The sequence below is a fragment of the Nuphar pumila genome, chromosome 15, assembly GCF_984573655.1.
Source record: "Nuphar pumila chromosome 15, dmNupPumi1.hap1.1, whole genome shotgun sequence".
Taxonomy (NCBI): domain Eukaryota; kingdom Viridiplantae; phylum Streptophyta; class Magnoliopsida; order Nymphaeales; family Nymphaeaceae; genus Nuphar; species Nuphar pumila.
Window position 1 is genome coordinate 28,638,540 of NC_143263.1, and position 24,441 is coordinate 28,662,980.

The window sequence follows — 24,441 nt, forward strand, 5'->3', positions numbered from 1 at the left end:
TCTAGTATTCTTGAACATGCATTGTTGGCATTTAGATGCTTTATTTTAACAATTTATGGTTATAAATGTCAAATCATGTTCGTATTTATTATTGAACTTTGTTTTGTTTCGTTTTAAAAATTTATCATATATTTTAAAATAATTTGAAATTATGTTTGTGTCTTTCACAATAATGAAATTTTGCTTAAATTGTGTTTAATTTTTCTCTTTTTATTCTTGGTGTATTCTTATGTGAAACTTAAAGTAGCTTATGAAATATTAAAAATTATAATCTAGCTTATGAATAAATAATTTTTATATTGATATTTTATCCTTGTGCACTTGTGATTGCCTTACATGATGAATGGGAATGCCTATGAATGCCTATTCATACATAAGGTATTATGCATAAGGTATTAAGGTATTGACCATAATTTCTTATGGGAGTCATTCACTTTAATAAATACCTTTTGTGAGACAATAGTTATGTTATTGGGTGTTTTTATTGATGGTCCGTTTGTGCTTATTTTCTTAGTCTTGTGGCTCTTTAATAAAAATTATCTTACATTTTTTGCATGAGATTTAAATATTATGTTTTTATTGCATACGTAGTTTTTTAATAAAATATTAAGTTGAGAATTATGAAAAACTTCTTTGTGTTTGCCGTTTATGGGTGTTATAAGTGTTTCTCTCATGGTTCACTTTAGTACTTGTCCATTATCGATGGACGTGCTTGTCCACTTACATCTTTGGTGGACATGTGTTCTTGATTAAAAACTCTTGATTCATTACATACTTGTTATTTATAAAATATTATTTTTTATATTGTGGTCTCTTTGGTATATACCCTTAGTGCCTTAATCTATCACTTGCATATATGCTTAAATGTGTTCCTACGCATATCTTATGTGTTTCTTCTTAGCTTTTGTATAAGATATGTGGCTTTAAGTTATTAAAATTATTGCATATATATGAGTTTTGAATCTCTTTGTGAGTATCCATGATTAGTTGTACTTGTGTATGCACTTAGTTTTCTATATAGTTCTTTAAGAATCTCTATATATGTTTTGGCCTTGTTTAATGTTATATGCCATTGTTGTCTCATAGTAACTTGTAATCTAGATTGAGCTACCTCTCTATATAACTTGCTTATATTAACTATGCATATGATTACATCAATTGATATCTTGTGCATATGATTGCACTATTTTCATTCTAAGTTTTCATCTACCGTTATTGGATTTGATTTGAAACTTTGTATTTTCAAATCGGTTCTTATATATGAACTCACTTATTTCGAAATTGATTTCCGTGAGTATTTATTGTCTTCTTATGGCATTTGTTTTGTTCATCACAGATATTTTATATGATGCATCTTTTGTTTTTGGCCTTGTTTTTGTTGAACCAGAGTTGTGTACATCTCGGTTTTGTCAGTTTAGATCGTCGATTTATAGTTTGGCTCTAACGAACGTTTGTTTGATCTCTGGCCATTGGTGTATTGTATCACTTATTTGGATATTTGGTCATTCATATTATGGATACTTATAATTATATGTATTTGTGATGGCTATCGATTTTTTAAACCATAGTGTTTCGAAAGGTTGTAGAATTTAATATTTCTGCCTTGATTTGTAAATTTTCTTTTTTATCTTTTTGATGACATTAATTTGTTTTCATTACAAGCTCTCTTACATCGCGTGTTTCCTCCTATTATGCCTTTTGTTTAAGTGTCATTTTATGTAGACAAAAGATGTTCAAATGAAGTGAGTTATGTGCACCCATTGGTTATTCACACTTTTTGTGTGTTTGTTTTGCCCCTATGTGGCATTGTGATTATGCACTTGTTCTATAAGCTGATACACTTGATTTTTGAGGTTGGAAGGTCTATTGAGGTGATTGTTTGTGCTCTTGTATTGTCTCTTAGTTGGACTTAGTGCATGTGCACTTTGTGTTTATGATCTTAGAAGCCCTTATTTTGTGTTTTTGCATATTTCATTACAAGAAACACCATACAATTGAAAACTAATGGCAAGATTCATGACCCAGCATCAACAAACAAATGCACAGCCAAATACAATAGCATCAATAGACTTCAAGAGAGATAACACTTGCACACACCCAAATACAAGACCAACGCTAAACTACTGATGCACAATCTCATGGAAAAACTGCTCAAAGACTAGCTAAACCAGTCAATGACACCGAAATGCACCATTATCCTCACTCACTAAAAAACAATGCATATACAACCAAAGAAAGGCAATATACTATGCCGATACCTTCAGCTACAGTAAACCAGTTTACTGCTTGCAAGAATCAACCGAAACCGAGTATAAAACTTCCGAAATATGCCAAGATCCTTCCCAAAATCAGTTTTCTGAGGAACCAATACCAAAAACAACCCTAAAGCATAAGTTGCAACTATCAAAAATCATCGATTAAGCTGCAATGTGCAGAAACATCAAATCTGCACTCTAATAACCACTATTTCAAAAAATACTTGAAAAATCTGAAACAAATCCAATACAGCTCTGATCGAACTGATTTTTTATTCTTTGGTCTTCTAAAATCAAGATCTAGCAAATGTCTACCTATCAAGTGATTCTGCAACTTTTATACAGACATCCTTTTCTTAGGGCATGAAAAACGAGGCAGGGACTCTAATGACGGAAAATGGAGTTTTTTCTCTTTCCCTTCCAAATGATCAACAAAATCACTCTCTCAATGTCTGAAATGGCCCTGACACCATATTAAGACTGAAACAACAAAAGTGAAAGAGGAGCAAAAACAAGAAGAAACTTCATTCTGTTTGAAAAGAGAAGAATACAGCCATATAAAGGGATATGCCCTCTACCCCACTACAAGACAAAAACTGTTGACTCTACAGTCTACACTACCTCAGAAAATGTAAAAATACCCCTGAAAAGAATGCTATGTACATATAAATACAAAAAAAGGGCAGCACATAAGGATGATAAATTGATAATATACATATGATACATAAATCTCAACACCTTCCAACCATTTGCAGATATCCCTTGATTAGCATGTGCTTTGTTTGGACATTGGATGAAAAGGTAAGTGTAAATTTTGTGCTTTTACTTGAGTCATATACAGTGGCATATAGATAGCCAAGTTTTGGCGTGTATTTTCTATTACAGCAATGTTTTGGTGGAAGAAGTGATAACACACATTCATTGGCCATATATAGTTGATAATGTTACCATGACTCACACTACCCAAACATGTCAACATCCACTGAATTTTGTGAACATCAACAATTAAACATATATATCTAAAAAGAAAATTTGTAAAAATATCTGGTATTCCGTATCTTGACAAGTACACAACAGAATTACATTTCGCAAAATGCAGTTAAGAGAAAAGTTAGGCATGCCGAGTTTAAGCCACTTACGATTTAGTCATGGATATTATTCCTTGAAGAACTCCAGCATTACCACCCAGAACTGGAAGAAGTGCAAACAGCAATCCAACAGCACAATCCTGGTTTGCAAGGACAGCTCTCACTGATCTCTAAATACCATGTAACATGTAAACTGAAGAATAACACGAAAGAGAAAAGTTATTACCTGGAGGATAAGGGTTCCAACAGTAACTTGACCATGAAGTGCATTGACACTGTTTCTTTCCATCAAGAACTTCAAAACCTGAATAAGAAAAAAGAGTCTGTTTGTTAAACAAGATATAAAACCTGAATAAGAAAGAACAGTCTGCTTGTCAAAAAGATATAATCTCTTGGGATATTAAATTGAAATGAATAGTACAACTTTTCCTCAAGAGAAGTTCTATCTAGAATTGTTCAAAATAAGCTTCCAAGTCAGCAAAATGCTAGATAGTTTGGAACAAATTTGCATGACATAAAGGAATTTATCTTCACAATTTAAATCTTAAAAAGTACCCCACAAAGGAAGTCGCTTGAAGACAAACATAAACTTTTCAAACTAAGATGCTTGTAAATGCCAGGCTTCACAAATTAATGCAGCTAGTAATTTAGCTAATGCATTTACAGGCTGTGAAGTAGAGGTGGATGAGTAATCATCTTCCAACATATTACAGACTTTGTGCATAAATGCTTATACAATATGGCTTGATTACGACATGAATTTCTACATCTGATTAAATAGCGGGGTCGGATTTGGCAATGAAAATAGAATCTGATTGGATTTGGTCCAGATTTGGTTTTGTATTGGACTCTGACGATTCTTAGGACCTATGAAGGATATAAGAATTCAAACGCATGCAACTCTCAAAATGTGTGTAAGCATTCAAAAGCTCTTTCCAGAAAAAAACAGCAATGTGTCCTGCACTTAATGCAGCAGGAAACCACTTTAGGTAAATGGGTGTTGCTATGGTTCAAATTTTAGGGAAAAATTCATTGCATGCATTCAGTGCGACAAATATTACGATATTTATGAAAATATTGCAAGAATTACCTAAACGTTTTAAACAGTATTTTCTTGCGATATTTTCAAAATATCATAATTTCTTTGTTAAAACATACATATCACATTTTAAATGCGATATTAATGTTTTTAATCGCTATTTATCTCAAAAAATTATGAATTTTTTATTTTTAAATATTTTTTTGTATTTTCATACATTTTTTAATTTTTAAATTGTTTTTAATTTTTTTATTATTGCCAATATTTTGCCAAAAATGTGAGCATTTTGAAAATTTTCTATTTCACACGAGTTTTTGGCTGCCGATATTTTTCCGTTTTAAACTTGTGTCACTATGCATGCATTATGTGATTATCAATATTATTGCCAATATTTTGCTTTTTGAAAGTTTTCTATTTTACAAGAGTTTTTGGCTGCCGATATTTTGTCATTTTAAACTTGTGTCATTATGCATGCATTATGTGATAATCAATAGATAAGATTCGAAACGAGGAGATACGTAAGAAGGTAAGCGTTGCATCCATTGAAAATAAGATGAGAGAGAATCGTTTACGGTGGTTTGGACATATTCGGCGAAGGCCTAATGATGCTCCAGTTAGAAGGATGGAGAAATGGGAAAATATATTAGTTAAAAGAGGTCGGGGTAGGCCTAAGAAGACTTGGATGGAGATGATAGGAAAGGATATGAATGCTTTGAACCTCACCGAGGACATGGCATTGGATAGAAATGATTGGAGGAGAAGGATTCATGTGGAAGACACAGAATGATTTTCTTTTTTGGTTCATATCGCCGACCCCAATTGTTTTGGGATGAAGGCGTAGTAGTTGTTGTTGTTGTTGTATGTGATAATCAATAGTTGCTCAACTGGGTTTTATGAGGCAGCAAAATGAAAATGAATCATTAATGTATCTAAAAGCACTTCTTTTAGGTTTCACCAAGAAACATGACAAGTGGCAACCATTCCAAATCATAGCCAGGATGTCCTTGGATTCGTTATGTAAAAATCATAAACAAAAAAACAGTTAAGAGGTGTTCATGATTTTCCATCAATATCCTAAAAAAAATCAACATTAATTTGTTAAACTATGGTTGGGATGGCATCACAAAAAATTATAACACAGGGTTTGGTAAACTACCACAGCTGTTGAAGACATAGACAAGAATGTGCCCACAAATACTCCTTCTGAGGGTTTGCCACCACATAACTGCAAAAAGCACATAGAACATTAGTTAAGAGAACAGAGATATTTCTCACAATTGGAACAAGCAGAAGCATCCTATACTTCGCAACCAAAAAACAGAGGGATGTAGTTTCATGCTTTTATTACTTAGAACAGCTGAGCCTTATCTCCTAAAATCATTGGCAAAGAAATGGTCGAGATGTTGTAAGGGTAGGAGAATTACAGAAATATAATAAGCCAAATAGCTTCAAGAAATAATCAGCATGGAAGGTTGCAGTACCTACTTAATGTATTTTAGAGAAGCATGCAATTCGTGCAGTGCCTCATAAAAATAAACATATACAAAAGTACATAGATATATGCAACGAATACCAGAAATATGTAAATAAAAAAAGAGAGGGCTAGGAGAGAGCAAGGTCGTTTCATGCTTGAATACCAACTAGGTCATGATAGAAAGTATGTAAAAAATGAACCATAGATTGTGCATGAACATTTGGTGTGTCTCCTACCATATCTCCACAAATAGCATCACCAAATAAACCATGGCACATGATGGGCAAAAAATTACAGTTCAGACAAATTATATTGGATCAAAGAAGTGAAAAATCATTCAAAGTTCAGCTCAATCAAATGAACATTCATGAAAACTTTGTTTTAGATAAATAATCATGGAGTTGAATCCAAATGCTTCATGAAAATATTAAAAAGCATAGATTCTAAATCTTCCATAAGAAATAAAAGATGAACAAGCTAAGTTCAGTCTATTATAGTTTTACCATGATTCAAAACTTCTAATTTTCACATTCCCACTGTTTCCACATATCAGCTCTGAAATATGCAAACTCAAACCCAAAATATGTAGCCACACTGACAATGGCATCTGATGTTCAATTGTTCAAGTATGAAGGGATTTATTTCTAGCAGATACACCATACACTTTCATAGTAGAAGCAGTCTTTTGATCTGGAAACTATATGTGTTGTACTAATTTTATTAGTGCATTAACCTGATGAATCAAATTTACTAGGAAATGACTATGCAAAGAGGTCTCCAAAATAGTCAAGATTTCGGACATACTGAGGCAGTTATGCCACATAAGCACATGAAAAGAGAAATTTGGAGTATCCCTCCAAGAACAGCAACTGCTCGAACTACACGAATCTACAGAAACCATGAAGTAACAAGTCAATTCACAACCAAAAAAGTAACATGATAAAAAAAAACTATGCATGCATGCCTGCACACACACATGCATGCATGAAAACACGCATACACGTGCACGCGTGCACACACACACAAGATATGAAGAAAACATGCATCTGCACACAGCAGCTAACCTTTGTCATGGAGAACTCGAGCCCCAGTGCAAATAGAAGAAAAATTACACCAAACTGGGCAACAGTCTCAACCTATAGCAAGAATCAGAAGTTTGAGAAACTAAAAGGAAACAATGATATCCCCAATTTATAGCTCGTTAAAGTTACAGTAGCAACAAGTACAGCAATGACAACATAAGTGCAACTAGCATTATCCTTTTCAGAGTAGCAACCAGGACATCAAGCTAGATAGTTTTGTGTGTTGTTTAAAAATGGATACAAGAGCATATGATAAAGCAGAAAAGTAACAATCCTATGAGTAATGTAAGTTTAGTATATGAAGACATTCTAATGGAAAGGAGAAATGGACTTAACACTTGAAGTTTGCACAACTTAGTTCAGGTGCCTTTTAGGTCAAGCAACAAGACCAGGATACATATAGTTTTTGAATAAAGCAACTCTAGTAATGAAACAAAATGAAGGAAACAACAAATAGGACTGAAACACACTATCATGGTTTAGGTCTAAAGATAATGTAAGAGTCCTCTTATCAAAAGTAGAACCTAAAAGAGCAGGTCCTTAAATGCATGAAAATGAATAATCTCCAGATTTATGTGCATGCACTACAATAGCTGCTTTGATGTTAAATCATGTTATATCCATGTTGGAACCAATTACATCTCACAAAAGAGAGTTGGGGAAGGCAAATGTACACAATGCAGATCATTTCAAGAATTTGCAAGCTCAAACTATCACTAAGCAGAGCAGAAAACAGAGTGAATCTGAACTGCTGCACAAATCCTGTCAAACCACCATTGTTCAGACTCCAAATAATGCAATCAAAGGCTCTATCACTCAGTGTTGTCTGTATCATGGCGTATTGTATTATCATATCGATGCAAGGGCATGATACGATACACATCCGTGTGTATCGTACGATATGGTACAGGCAAACTTTAAAAGGGGCAAAACCGAGGATTTAAGTTTTTGGGTTTTAAAGGGCTTTTGAGGTTCAAAACCCTCATTAGCATAAAACATACTAGAGAGCTTCTCACGCACCCTAGGAACCGTGACACCGTTTTGGGGGTCGATCTTTGTGCCGGGGAAAGAGCTTTCATGATTTCATCAAGTAAGAGTGCATATTCACCGTTTTTTCACCTGAAAAAAGTGAGTTAAGGTAAAAAAAATATTCAATGGATAAACGTGGAGGGAGTTAAGGACGTAGATGACGAAGACCCCACGTATATTGGAGATGATTTGAGAGTCGAAGGAGAAGAAAAAGATGAAGAACAAGAAGATAATGATGATGATGATAATTGATGGTATACTTCTTAAAAACTTGGTTATGCATTGTAATTTGTAACTGTTAAGTATTCATAAACATGGTTTTTTTGTTGTTTGAGGAATCTTGTGGCATGTTTTTAATTGAAGATATTACTATTTTGCATTGTTCTTGTGAGATTTGATGATTGATGATGTGTTATGTAGCTCATTGAGACATAAATGCTTCTCATGTGATTTTATGGTTGCATTTTGTGTATTTCATCATTGTTTTGTGTGTTATGATTTTTTTTATTTTTTGCTAAATTTTTTTATTTTTACGATTATTTTAAAATTTAAAAAAAAATCAAAAATTATGATTTTTTATGATATGATATGATATTACAATGTTAAAATCAAGATTGTAAGTATTGTATCGTTACCCGTATCGGTTGGGCCCAAAGTAACACCGTATTGTATCGTATAGTAATTTTTTAATAAATTTTTTTAAAAATAACAAAAAAACTAAAAAAAATCAGAAAATGTTAGCATGAATTATAAAAAAATTAATATCACATAAAACAATGATGAATTGCACAAAATACAACCATAAATTCACATATGAAGGCAACTACATAATTTAAATTAATAACAAACCATGCAACTTATAACTGACAATGTAAATAAAAGATAACTACATAATTTAAATTTTAAACACAATTAAAGCCTTACATTTAACAAATAAGAGTTCATGATAACTAAAAACATTACATTTAACCAACATCTTACGTACCAATCTTCATCTCTAAAGTTCTAAAATATAAAGATCCTAAAACTAAACTATCTTGTAGAGCCTATTTGTCAAACATCAGGATAGTATTTCCTCAGTTCAGCATCCAACTGTTACTCAATGATCTTTTTATGTTGGGCCATTTTTTTGGCAAGTGGGTCATCATCATCATTGTCTTCAGAATCTAGAACAATGGTTGGAAGTCCTTCATCTTTGCATTTTTGCAAAATTCTTCTTCTTAGAATTTTTTCTATTTCAACAATAATATCAGCACGAAAAGTTGCAGGAATAGATGGAGAATCACATGGATGAACTTTTTGATATTGACCTGCAATATGTTGCTTAAATCCATGCATCACACCTCTAATAGTAGCATCACAAAACAAACATCTCAAATTCAATGGTAATGTTAGTCATGGTACATCATCAATGCTTCTTTAGTATTGCCATGCAAGATCATCTCTAATATGAGATGAACGTGAAGACGACATCAAAAGATATATAAAACAAAACCAATTAAAAAACTCAATAAAAAGCAAAAAATAAAAAGCACCAAACACACATTTCCCCAAAAACACTCAATAAGAATCAAAGAACAGAGATTTTGTACCTTAACCCACTTGAGTGAAAAAATGATGAAAATACACTCTTGATAAAATCACAAAAGCCCTCGCTTAAGCACGAATCGGCCTCCAAATCGATCTCACAGAACTTAGGGTGTGTGGGTTCCTTTCTAACGGACTCTAGAAGTATGGAGAACTCGGCCCTCAAGAGGCCTTTTAAACCCAAAATGAAAAAAATACAACTTTCAACCTTTTTTAACTGCGGCGACACTGTATCATATGATATAGCACGATACATGGGTGTATCATACAATACACCTGATACAAATATGGTACACACTCGTATCGTGATACGAGTGTGTATCGTATCGCAAAACACAAAAGTAACGATATGTATCGTACTGTATTGTACGATATGTACAACCATGATTAAAATACATATTTGTACATACACATATATTAATATATATGTATTATTTACGTTTTTTATCATTGTAATAAGTTTGCCCATGTAGGGATACTTTTGTCTTTTTACATGTTTGTAATTAGTATTACAAATATTAGGGGCAGTTTAGTCATTGTATATTTTCTTCTTTTTTGTTCCATTTATTTTTCATGTAAAGGCATATTGATATTGGATCAAATATAGCTCTTGGGATCTCCCCAACGGCTACATTTATAGCCGTTAGGAGCATCCCAATGGCTCCAATGTGCTTATTTAAAGACGGATTAAACCCCTTCTTCACTTTCTCAAGCATTGTTCAAGGGAATAAAGAGATATTTTAATTTTTTGTGCTCCCATAGTGGCTATTGTTTGCACTTTTTGTGCTTTTGTGATTATTTCCTACTTAGTTCTTGTATTATCCCTTGGCGGACTATTGCTTGTGCATACTTTGTTGTGTATGCCCTTAGTGGGTTCTCTTTTGAACTTCCGTTTGTTTCATGACATGGTATCAAAGTGAGGGACCCTTAGAGCGTATTGTTCATAATTGATCAAGGGGCCAAGTGCTTGTTGTGTTGAAGGACGTGTTTGTAATTTCCCACCTTTTTCTATGAGATTCTCTGTGGGCTCAGCCCTCACTGCAAGAACTAAGAAAAGAGAGAGAGAGAAGAGGGAGATTCACAATGGCTAGGGGCGGCGCACGTTAACCCAACCTCCCAGCCCTAAACATTATAAATAGGGAAAAATATAAATGCTGGAAAAATTACAGACATGCCATTAATGAAATGGCATTGAGCATGTGTTAAAAGATAAAACATAACGTGCGTATGGATCTGGATCCAGATCCATACGCATACCATATTTTAACACCCTCCCTCAAGTTGTACGTGGTCTTGGAGCATGTACAACTTGCTCTTCAAATACCAAAATTGTTGTCCTGTTAACCCCTTGGTAAACAAGTCTGCTACTTGATCTTCTGTTCGAACATGACGTAGTTCTATCTCCTTCATCTCGACTTTCTGCCGTATAAAATGTTGATCAATCTCAATGTGCTTCGTTCTGCTATGTTGAATAGGATTACATGCAATGTTTATTGCGCTTTGATTGTCACATAGAAGAAATGATCGAATAATTGTCTCTCCAAGATCACTCAATAAGTGTCTAATCCATGTAGTGTCCGTCGTACCTGCAGCCATCGACCTGTATTCAGCCTCTGTACTTGACCGTGCCACCGCCTTTTGTTTTCTATTACTCCTGGACACTAAATTGTGTCCAATATATACACAATATCCAGAGACAAATCGTCTTTCATCTGGATCCCCTGCCCAATTTGCGTCTGTATAAGTGATGAGTCCATGCCCTCTATGCAGGTTATCGTTCTTACGATAAACAAGTCTATTTCCTATAGTTCATTTTAAATATCGTAAAATGCGCTTCACAGCTTCCATATGACCTTGCTTTAGGAGCTTGCTTTAGGAGCTTGATTAATACATTACTAAATTTATCATAACAAGCTTTAGGAGCTTGCTTAAGTTCATATAAGGCCTTTTTTAAGGATTGCTCTATATAAGATCTCAATTTTCACTAACTCTTTTTGTAATCATGTCCAAGATAAAAATATTGAAACTTGACACCAAAGACTCGGACATCCAATTTTCTCAAAAATATACTCCTTTCCTTTTGGAAAGAAATTTTGTAATGAGAAACATTTTATTTGCAAGAATTGTATTTTTGGAAAAATGAAATCCACTCATTTTCCAAATAGAACTTTTGTGTCCAAAAGACCTTTTGAGTTAGTCCATTCGGACGTTTGGGGCCCTTCTTCGGTCATATCGAAAGGAGGATACTCCTATTATGTTACTTTCATTGATGACTGTAGAAGGTAAGGTGAGATGCGTAGAAACCGAGGTAGAGAGAGAGACAGTTGCACAATAAGAGAACATGTTCTAATGAATTAGGGCTAATCTCTATATTAAATAGAGATAGTCCAAGGAACAAAATTACACCCAGGTCCCTCATTAAATATTAAGATTCAAATAACCTCTAGTTTAGAAAAACTTATTTACTAAAAGCCTCTTAGTCTCAACACTCCCCCTCAAGCTGGAGCATAGATATCAATCATGCTCAGCTTGTCACAACATTTTGAGAAATTTGGTCTCGCCAGGGCTTTGGTAAAAACATCAGCTACTTGATCTTCGGAAGATACATGATCGGTGCAGATATACCCAGCCTGAACCAAGTCGCGAACATAGTGACAGTCAACTTCAATATGTTTAGTCCTTTCATGAAACACTGGGTTGTTGGCAATATATGTAGCAGCCCTATTGTCACACATCATCAACATAGGTAGGGATACTTTCTCCTGAAGTTCGGTCAAGACTGATTTTACCCACATAATCTCAGCTGCAGTCTGGGCCATTGCTCGGTATTCAGATTCATCACTCGACCTGGCTACAACGGTTTGTTTCTTACTCCTCTAGGTAACAAGATTTCCTCCCACAAACACACAAAATCCAAATGTTGCCTTCCTATCTTCAACAGATCCTGCACAATCTGCGTCAGTGTAAGCAACAACGTCCAAAGATGGATTTCGTTGAAACAACAGACCTTTACCAGGAGATGCCTTTAAGTACCGAAGAACCATCATAGCTGCATCCCAGTTAGTAACAGTTACATATAGCAACTTACCCACCAAGGATCTAAAGCTGGCACTATCCACATACTCAGACTTCTCATTGAACATGTGAGTTTTTGGATCTATTGGAATATTAGCTGGCTTAGCTCCTAGCATTCCAGTCTCTTTTAATAAGTCCAACACATACTTTCTTTGAGACAACACTAAGCCCTCTTTGTTTCTTGCAACTTCGATACCCAGAAAATATCGAAGGTGACCAAGATCTTTAGTAACAAAGTGTTTTTGAAGATGATCTTTTGTGGCAGAAATATCTTGGGCACTGCTCCCTGTTAATATGATGTCATTGACATATACCACCATAACAACAATTCCAGCACTGGTTTTCTTGATAAACAAGGAGTGATCTGAAGCTGACCTGACAAAGCCAAAACTCGACATTACCTTAAATAATTTGTGAAACCATGCCCGCGGACTCTGCTTCATGCCATAAATAGCCTTCTTCAACTTGCACACCTTCTGACACTCCCTCTGAACCTCGAAGCCTGGGGGTTGTTGCATGTAGACAGTTTCATGCAAATCCCCATACAAAAAGGCATTCTTGGCATCCAACTGAAACAGGGGTCATCCATGGTGCATAGCAACAGAAAGAACGAGACGAATAGTGCCAAGACGAGCAACTGGGGAGAAAGTTTCAAAAAAGTCAACACCATAAGTCTGAGTGTAGCCTTTTGCAACCAACCGGGCTTTGTACCGTTCAATCGACCCATCCGAGTTATATTTAATGCTATATACCCATTTGCAGCCTACAATATCTGCATCTGTGGGAGGATCAACCAAGTCCCAAGTGCTTCGAGACCATAGGGCATCCATCTCATCACGCATAGCCTGCATCCAGTTGGAGTCGACTAGAGCTTGACTGTGATGAAGCGGAACAAAGGAGGCAGACAGAGCAGAAATAAAATTCTTCATAGATGCCCCAAGATTAACTTCTGATACAAATTGCGAGATGGGATAAAGAGTGCACTGTCTCTTTCCCTTGCGCAGAGCAATGGGAAGATCATCATCAGATGTAGGAACAACAGTATGCTCAGAAATACTTACCTGAGGAGAAGGAGGTGATGGCGACATGGAGGTAGGAGGAACCCTGTGAGTGTATACTATGGGAGGGTTTCGGAAGCGAGACACACCTGACGATGGAGACAAGGACTGAGGAGAAAGCGACTCTAACGGAAAAGGAGGAATTGGCTGAGGAAGGATATCACCAAGGCTCTCCTGTAGTCTTGGAGTAGTACTTAAAAAATAAGGAATAGACTCAAAGAAGGTAACGTCCGCACTGACATACTCTTTATGAGATATAGGGTCATAGCAACGATATCCTTTTTGGTTCTTAGGATACCCAAGGAAAACACATTTAATAGACTGCGCAGCAAGTTTATCTCGATCAGGACCCAGCTTATGCACAAAACACACACATCCAAAAACTTTAGGGGGGTAGGAAAGAGAGGAGCCTCTGGATGGAGAATTTGAATTGGGATATGGTCTTCAACAGAGCTTGACGGCATGCGATTTATAAGAAACCCGACTGTCAAAACCGCATCGCCCCAGTATGAAGCAGGCATATTGGATTGAATCATAAGGCACCGACCAACATTAAGGATTTGTCTATGTTTCCTCTCAGCCACCCAATTTTGCTGGGAGGTATGGGGACATGTAAATTGAGGTTGAATCCCATTAACAGAGTAGAATTGAAGTAAGTCTTTGAATTTGAACTCAAGAGCATTATCAGTGCGAACAATTTTAACACATACGTCAAATTGAGTTTTTATCTCAGCAATTAAAGATTTAAGAATGACAGGACCTTGAGACCGATCTTTTAACAGGAACACCCATGATAGCCTTGAGAAGTCATCAACAATAACTAGATAATAACGACACCGAGACCTATTCGGAATCCTACTCGGACCCCACACATCTACATGAAGAAGATGAAACAATCCTTGACTTGACGGACTCTGACTGGAGGGAAAAGAGCTTCGACAATGTTTTCCCAATTGACATGTTTCACACTGAAAAGAAACTGAGGGAGGTATATGAGGAATGACACGACGAAGTTTTGTCACTGGAAGGTGACCTAAACGATGATGCCACAATAGAGGACTTGAGGATGATGTAACAACAGAATAGGCTGAAACCTCTGGTTGGTGTAGGAAATACAAACCACCTTCCTCATAGCCGCCACCAATCCTTTTCCCCGTCAGCAAGTCCTGAAAGGTGCACCCCATAGGATCAAAAATCACTCTACAATTCAAATCTTTTGTCATTCGACTGACGGATAATAAATTCTGTGGAAACGAAGGAGCATGAAGAACATGCGACAATTGAAGAGTAGGGGTAATAGACATGTTTCCCTGCCCTACAATTGGGGAAGAGCTACCATCAGCAAGACGTACCCCTTTTTGACCAGTCACAGGTTTCAAACTCAAAAAGTTACTCGAATTTCCGCACAAGTGACCAGAGGCTCCAGAATCAATGATCCACCTACCACCTTGACCAGATGGGCCATCACCTGCCGAGCACACAACCTCCGTAACAGAAGACTTCGAATTGGATGATCGTAAAGCAAGGAGCTTGTCATATTCAGCCCTGCTAAGAGTTACATAATCATTGGAGGAATCTGCATCTGATTTAACCACTTGAGCCATAATATAAACTAATGGGCTTGATTCACAAAATGTAGGAGCAACCACACGCGCACACCCACAATCAACTACGAACCCGACTATATCAAGTTTTGACTTCACCAATGAAATCTAAGAAACACGACCTTCGACTGTTCAGATCCAAACTTCAAATATAATTTTAAAGAAACTTGACCAAAACCCTCCACCTCAACCAAGGATGGCTATAGGTTGCAAATCAAGATCACACATCCAACACGACATAGCGTGTGTTACCATCACCCATCAGCCACTACTACAACCAGTAGCAGTACTCAACACAGAATCCCACGACAAAAGAAACGGTTCCCACAAACAGAATATTTTTTCAACACAGCAGGGAATCACGCCTGCTGATTCCAAAAAAAATTATATTAACATGTTGCTACCATGCCTGCTGAGTTAAAAGGATCACGACACAGCACCCAACTGCTTGCTGAGTCAAAAAGATCACGACACAGCACCCAGATGCACAACCAACAATAATATGTGAGTTAAAAAGATCACGACACAGCACCCAGCTGCTTGCTGAGTCAAAAAGATCACGACACAGCACCCAGATGCACAACCAACAATAATATGAGCACGCAGAGACTGCTTTCAAGCCTGCTGAGTCAAAAAGATCACGACACAGCACCCAGATGCACAACCAACAATAATATGAGCACGCAGAGACTGCTTTCAAGCCTGCTGGAAAAAAATCATGACACAGCACCCAGCTGCTTGCTGAGTCAAAAAGATCACGACACAACACCCAGATGCACGACCAATCAATACTATGAGCTCGCAGAGACTAGAGATCACGACAGCTGCTCACCAAATAGAATCTGAGCACAACCAGCGATAACATGAGCACGAAATTTTTTTTTTTCAACTCACGACAGCTGCTCCCAGCCATATACATCATGACAGCCAAAACACAATCAGTTTCACGACTTTTGCACAGCACTAGTACTTATCAACATGGATAAAGGTATTCACGACAACTGCTCCCAGCCATATAGATCACGACAGCCAAAATAAAATCAATTTCATGACTTTTGCACAACACTCGTACTTATCAACATGGATATAGATATTCACCATAACCATTAGATCTGATTACAGATCTGAGTCATGACATTTGTCAGATCTCAGATCTGTTATCAGATCTATATGACTTATTTCAAAACAAAGATCGATCACACCTTTTCCGTAATCACTCAAACTTGGCGCAGGGCACGAGATCATGCTCCCAAGGTCGATTGCTCTGATACCATGTAGAAGGTAAGGTGAGATGCGCAGAAACCGAGGTAGAGAGAGAGACGGTTGCACAATAAGAGAACTTGTTCTAATGAATTAGGGCTAATCTCTATATTAAATAGAGATAGTCCAAGGAACAAAATTACACCTAGGTCCCTCATTAAATATTAAAATTCAAATAACCTCTAGTTTAGAAAAACTTATTTACTAAAAGCCTCTTAGTCTCAACAATGACTATACTAGATATGTGTGGATCTATTTTCTCAATTTAAAATTCGAAGTCTTTGACTTCTTCAAGAAATTTCATATGATAGTCAAAAATCAATTTTCAAGTAATATCTCTACTCTTAGATCCGATTCGAGTGGAGAGTATCTATCAAATGAATTTCAAAATTATTTAGAAACAAATGGAATTTGTCATCAAAGATCATGTCCTAGGACTCCCCAACAAAATGGTCTAGCCGAAAGAAAGCATAGACACATTTTGGAAACCACTAGGACACTTCTTATTTCCAAAAAAAATCCAAAGAATTTTTTGGCCGAAGCCGCTTTAACTTCAACTTACTTGATAAATAGAATGATATCTTCATCCTTACAAAATATATCTCCATATGAAAAATTATTTGAAAGAACATATGATTTCAATAGATTAAGATTTTTTGGGTGTAAATGTTTTGTCCTTACACATAAAAGAGATAAATTATCTCCTAAAGCTATTGAATGTGTTTTCTTAGGATATGGAGAAAATCAAAAGGGTTTTAGATGCTTCAACCTTAAAAATAACAAACTATATATGTCTAAAGATGTAACCTTTTTAGAAAATGAAAATGGTTTTGAGAAAACTAAAAATATTGACGAAAGCGAATATGCTTTCTTATTTGATCTTTTCTCTCAAGAAGATGTGACTCCTCAAGAAGAGGAAATCTCTAATGATTTATTGAATGATCTATAGGATATTCCTCTTAACAATATTGAAAATGAAGGTGATAGACCCATCCAAACCTATGTTAGGCGTGGTCAACAAGTTCCCATGAGTGCCTTAGAAAAATACTCGCAAGGGTCCAACATAGAAGAAACCTCTTTAAGGAGATTCAACCGAATCTCCAATCCTCCTAATAGGTTTGTTTCCTATGAGTCTCTAACACCAAAGTATAGAGTGTGTCTAATTGCATTACACTCTTTTCATGAACCTTCACATTATAATGAATCCAAAAACATTCCCTAGTGGGTTGAAGCCATGAACTTAGAACTTAATGCCCTTGAAAAGGCAAAAACTTGGGAAATAACCTCTTTACCCACTGGAAAGAGATCTATTGGATGTAGATGGGTCTTCAAAATTAAAACTAAAAGTGATGGGTCATTAGAACGCTATAAAGCCTGGTTGGTAGCAAAAAGATACGCTCAAGAATACGGTATAGACTATGAAGAAATCTTCGCTCCCGTAGCTAGGATGACTAGTATTAGGACTCTTATTGTGGTTGTGTCAGTTAAAAAATAGCCTATTTATCAATTAGATGTTAAGAATGCATTCCTAAATGGTGAATTAAATGAAGAGGTTTACATGGATCCTCCACCAGGAGTATGTATTGGTGAAAATAAAATTCTCAAACTTAAAAAGGCATTATATGGGTTAAAGCAAGCTCCAAAGGCTTGACATGATAGATTTAGCAATGTAATGACAAGTTTGAATTTTCGCTCATGCTATACTGACACTGCCTTGTTTGTGAAAAGTGCAGGGTCTTCAGTAGTTATTCTACTACTTTATGTTGATGATATGATCATCACTGGAAGTAACGAGGAAGGAATCAATGATATTAAGAAAGTTTTAAAAAAAAATTGACATGTCTGACCTTGGTTTCTTAAGATATTTTTTAGGAATTGAAGTAGCGTACTCTCCCCGAGAGTACATTCTCTCTCAGATGAAACTTGTTGCTGACATTTGTTCCAAGTCTGGCATCTCCGATGATAAGAACACAGAAACCCCTGAAGTTATCAATACAAAGTTAAGGTTGGAAGATGGAACACTCATCGAGGATCCTACTCCCTACCGCCAACTTGTTGGGTCTCTAACCTACTTATCCATCACTCGGCCAGACATAGCTCGTGCAGTTCACTCAGTCAGTTTCAACATGCACCTACAACTGTGCACATGAGTACAGTCTTAAAGATAGTCAAATAGATCAAAAACACCATAACTAAGGGAGTTTTTCTTTCCTCTTCGTCATCACTTGATTTAATTGCTTATACTGATACTGATTGGGGAGGAAATTCCAATGATAGAGTCTCAACTACCGGTTTTTGTGTTTTCTTAGGTGACTATGATTTCTTGGATATGCAAGAAGCAGCACAAAGTATCATTGTCCTCAACAGAAGCGGAGTATCGTGCAATGGCCACTACAACCATGCAGCTTGTGTGGCTTAGAAGTCTTCTCAGTGATATGGGCATAGTCATCACTACTCCTTCGAAGATGTGTTATGACAACAAAAGCGCAATCTATATCGTAAGCAATCACGCCTTCCATGAGCGTACTAAACACATCGAGATGGATTGTCATTACGTTCGTGATGAATACCTAAGAGGAACCATAGCACTGCCTTACGTTACATCCAAGTACCAGTTGGCGTACTTCTTCACTAAAGCCCTCGTTGCTCCTCGTTTTATGTTCCTTCTCAACAAGTTTTGGTTATATCCCCGTAAAGCTTGAGGGAGGGTGTTAAAATACATGTAATCAATATATATATATATATATATTCAATCATACCTGATAAGGGTATTCCTGTAATTATGTCCAATAGGGACATTGTAGTCTTTTTTCATTTTTGTTTTTCTTTTCTTATTTTCCTTTTTCTTTCTTTTATTTTTCTATTTTCTTTTTCCTAAAAATGCATTTAATACATTCACATTGGGGGTCCCAACTAAGAGTCGTTGGACCCCCAACGGTCACAATTGTGACCGTTGGGAGCCCAACGACACCTTGTTGGGCCTCCCAATGTGGTCTCTTTCTCTTACTTTTCTCCCTCTCTCTCATTCCTTCTTGCCTATAAATAAATGGGGTATCCCCCTTTGTAAAGTATTGGCTTCTTCTTCAAGCCCTTTCTTGCATTTATAAGAATTTACGTTTGCAAGCCATTGTTGGCTTTTGTGTATGTCCTTTTTTGGACTTGTTCTTTTGCTTTTTATACGTGAATATCCATTGTAAGACATTGTTTTTATTTCCGCATATTTCATTACAGGCAATCTATTTCAATGTGCTTAGTGTACTCATGAAACTCTGAATTCTTTCCAATATGAATAACGCTCATTGTCACAAGGGAACCCTTTGCTGCTTCTTGCTCTTCCACGAGATCATGGAACTTTCAAGCAAAACACAAAACCCTATAGTGGAAAGACGATCTCTAGTGGAGCCTCCAAATCAGCATCATAGGAGGCTCTCAACTCTTTGTCAGATAAAGACGAGAAAAACATGGCATAGTGAATAGAATCTCTGACATACCTGATGATCTTGAGTATGACTGCTAAGTGAACTGATCTAGGAGCATTCATAAATTGACTCACTACATGAACTGCATAAGTTATATACGGTCAGGATATAGTCAAATATATAAAGCTCCCAACTAACTGTCTATATACTACAAGATCCTCTAACTCAACACCATCAGTTGTCCTCATCGTTAAGTTCGCCTCCATGGGAGAATTTACTTGTTTTGAGTGATCTCCCAATCTTGCTTTCACAAACAAACCTGTAGCATACTTAAGTTGGGACAAGTACAATCCGCTTTTAGAGTAGGCTATCTCAAGCCCAAGAAAATACTTCAACCGCCCCAAATCTTTAATTTTGAACATATTGGCCAGTTTCTTTCTTGTCGCTTCGATCTTCTTTATGTCATTCACAGTGAAAATCATATCATCTACACAAAGAAGCAATATACACCTTCCAAGAGGAGAGGAAGACACAAACAAGGCAGAATTATGGTGGTTATGCTCAAAACCAAGTAACCTCACTGTTGAACTGAACTTCACAAACAAAGCGCGAGGTGCATGTTTGAGACCATATAGAGCGTTGTGAAGCCTACACACTGCCTTCAGGATCTGAGTATCCTTGTGATAATTTCATATACACTTCCTCTTGTAAATTTCCATTCAAGAATGCATTCTTGACATCTAACTACCAAAGGTCCCATTGTTGCATGGTTGTTATTGCTAGCAATGTACGAATTGTGGTTATGTGAGCCACAAGAGCAAAAGTTTCTGCAAAATCAATTCCAAAACGTTGATTATAGCCCTTAGCTACCAATCTGACTTTATATCTCTCTACAGACCCATCTGCCTTTGTCATAATATTTTTTTTTAGAGAGTTTTACTAGATCATATGTCTGCATTCTTTCAACTGCATTCATTTCATCAACCATGACTCTTTGTCACTCTTCATTTCCTGCTGCTTCTACATAGGACTAAGGCTCAACATAGGAATGGATTAAGGCTAAGAAAGCACGATGATAAGGTGCAAAAGACTCATGACACAAAACGAGACAGAAGTACAAAGAATCCAAGACTTTTACGTACCCGACCAGAAGAAGAGGATCAAAAATCTAGATTTTGTTGTTATGCAGGATCACTTGTCGCAGAAATGAGATCAAGATTGGCCCATTCACTTCCTTGCTCTTCTACTTGATCTAAAAATGGAATTTCAATCACACCTTATGTCTCCTTGAGTAGGTCTGACCAAACCTATCTCATAGAACTAGAACTTGTTTCCCTTGACTCTCCATCCTCTCTCTCCCATCTTCCCTTTATTCAAAAGGAACCAAAACGGACAAGTCAAACTCATCTTCTGACTTTGCTCCAAACTGACTAAAATATAGCACATTTTCCTTAAACACAATGTGTCTCCACACTTTCTTTCCAACCGGATCATAGCACTTTATCTTTTTTGGCCCTCGAAAAAACCAAGAAAGCAACATTTGACAGCTTTAGAAGATAACTTAGCTAGCAAAATAATGCATACACAACCAAACACCTTCAATATATTATAGTTTGAAACTTTTCCATACCGTTTCTGAAAGTGAGATATGCCTTTATGTACTCCAGATTTATCTGATAAATGCTCAATTAAATTGCATCTGCCCAAAACACTTTAGTTATTTGTCCTCCAAACAGAAGAGCTCTTGTTGGTTCCAAGATATGTCTGTTTTTCCTCTCAGCTACACCATTTTGCTCAGAAGTGTACGCAGAGGACTTTTAGTGAACCACGCCTCTCTCTTGTAAGATTTTTTTCAAAGACATAACTAATGTATTCACCACCAGAGTCAGTACGCAAAGTTTTAATCTTATCTGCAAATTGACTTTCAACCATGGCACAAAAGCACTTAAAATTTTCAAAAAGATCACTTCTATTTTTCATAAAGTATATCCAAATAAACCTTGTACAATCATCTATGAAAGTCATAAAATAGGATGATCCTCCTTTTGACATAATAGGAGAAAGGCCCCATACATCTGAATAACCAGATCAAAAGGACTTTCTGACTCCCTATCACTAGACTTAAATGGTAGAGCATGACTGTTGGCCAATTTACAACTCACACAATCTTTAACATGATTTGACATAACTAGCTTCGATTTTTCAAAAGTTCTTGACACTAAACTTTGCAACCTAGAGATGGAAATGTGCCCCAGTCTCTGGTGCCACAAAACAAATTCATCTAAAACTAAAGCTCCATATCCGATTTTAACTTCCTTCTACTTTCTCATATCGATCCAATCCAGGTAGTATAGATCTCCTTTCCTATAGTCAATCCCAATTTTCTTCTCTGACAACTGATCCCGCACAACACAACCAACATAAGAGAAGTTACAGTTAAGTTTGGTAATTTGACCCACAGAAGTAAGGTTCATAGCAAGAGATGAAATATGATAAACTTAAGAAAGATTAATTTTACTATTAGAATAAGAGTCACAAGTAATTGAACCTACTTTGAAGACAGACATAAAAGAACCATGTACAGTACGAAAAATGCTACTACAGCGACGACCGTTGGTTAAGATAGACTCATGAGGGGTCATATGATATGAAGCACTAGAGTCTATTGACCAACCACAGGAAAGATCGGAGATACCCGAGAAAGCAGTATCAGAGGAGGAGGCACGAATGACAGAGGTAGAAGGGCCAATGGTTGAGTCGCTAACTGAGCAAGAAGCTGCAATTGCTGGATCTGATGTTGAATCTCCTGTTGTACCTGCTCTAGTCTCTGAATTTGCCCACTACCCATCACTTCACTGCCAACCAATAAAGAACCACCTAACTGTTCGTCCATAGGCTCTAATACCATGTTAGAAATCCAATAGAAAAAGAAATAGAGAGATTAGGGTTAAAGGAGACTCAACAAAAGAGACAGAGAAACCAATGTTTGTATGTTCAATATATTGAACGAGGAGCCTTCTACACATTAAAAGGGTTGACCCCCTTGAGACTTCAAAACAAAAAGCCTAAAAAGGCTAGTATACCCTTTTATTATAGGGTTGTACATAAAGGCCTAATAAAGGTACTTTACATAACTTTATACTGAAATGAAATGGGGATCTTCGAAACACGAGCTTAGATTCACAAGGGCAAGTGTCAAGAATGACACTAAAGCATAACCCTTAAAAAGGGTATAACTGAAAACAAAATAAAAATAAAAATGTATTCTTTATTGATATGAAAAACCAATTGCTTAAGAAGCATTGGAATAAAATACAAGAGGGGCTGCACCCCTTTATATACACATCTGAAAGAGGGCTCAATAGAGCTGTTGGACACAGTCCAACAGCTCTATTTAGAGCTGTTGGAATGTGTCAGTCCAACAGCTCTATTGCTAGTCAAGTCTGGACAGGACTTGACTAGCAACCATCATTCTAGTTCAAACTGAACTAGATGACATAAAGACAAAAATAAAAATAAAGGAAAAAAATTACAGAAAAGAAAGAAATGAAAATTGTATTTATATATATATATATATAATATTATTATATATATATATGTACAGTTTTACATTTTAACATATACTACACTATATTACATAGACTTTCAATAGCTATCACTATCTACACATTCTAATCTTGCTCCGGGGAAAAAATTCAGCCCTATCCAGAAACTGGAAAGCCTTCAAACTGAACGAGCAACAGAGATCAAATTCTGCAAATTTTATAGTGAGCAGAGTGCAGAATTTCCAGTCTCAATCGGATGATGATAGCACTTCATTCGAGAGTCCAGAAATGCTCACATTCAGGGAGAATTGAGTTTAGTATGTCTAAAACAAGTGTGCAAAGTTTTGAAACTATCACACATGTAATTTGACCAAAATCAGCTCCGCAACAGGAACCTCTCTGCTTTATGATAAAAAAGAATCTGGATCTGAACATCAATAATATATTTCAGTTAATAAATGCTGGATCAGGACCTATGAGGTATGAATTTGTTTCTATTCATACTAATAATAGATCCTTTCCAGTGCCTTCACACATGTAACCTGCTTATTTATCTTGGTATTCCATGACCTCATTTGACTTGGTTTTACGCCTACCAGCTATTGAAAATTTTAATAGTAATCAGTATGTTTCAACAAGCCCAAAAAAGCAAGTTGAAAATATTTAAATGACAATGAAACAGAGACACTTAAAAGAGATCAAACTACAGCATGGAATCGTCTAAGTTCATTGAGACCTCTCATCACCTCTGTGCAGATTTACTTATTAATGTATTTTCAGCAGCCACTTTAACAAATAAAAAATGATATAGACCTATATCAATCAGTCAATATGCTTCTACTTTCAGCACATATTTCCATGAATATACTTTTCTTAGCAAGATATTTTACTCACAGATTTTCAAATTCCAGTGAATTTAGTCAAAC

The 24,441-nt window shown here is 36.2% G+C and overlaps 1 protein-coding gene across 1 annotated transcript in view; it reads right to left on the reverse strand.

Moving 5' to 3' along the window:
• The window catches only part of LOC149814953 (K(+) efflux antiporter 4-like), a 45,472-nt gene that overhangs the window by 15,251 nt on the left and 5,780 nt on the right, over nucleotides 1-24,441 (reverse strand). The window contains exons 8-12 of the mRNA XM_089988388.1: nucleotides 6,921-6,992; nucleotides 6,661-6,744; nucleotides 5,539-5,607; nucleotides 3,570-3,647; nucleotides 3,395-3,483 (exon numbers count right to left, since the gene is read on the reverse strand). Coding sequence (XP_089844514.1) covers nucleotides 3,395-3,483; nucleotides 3,570-3,647; nucleotides 5,539-5,607; nucleotides 6,661-6,744; nucleotides 6,921-6,992 — 392 coding nt within the window. The remainder of the gene's footprint in view (nucleotides 1-3,394; nucleotides 3,484-3,569; nucleotides 3,648-5,538; nucleotides 5,608-6,660; nucleotides 6,745-6,920; nucleotides 6,993-24,441) is intronic.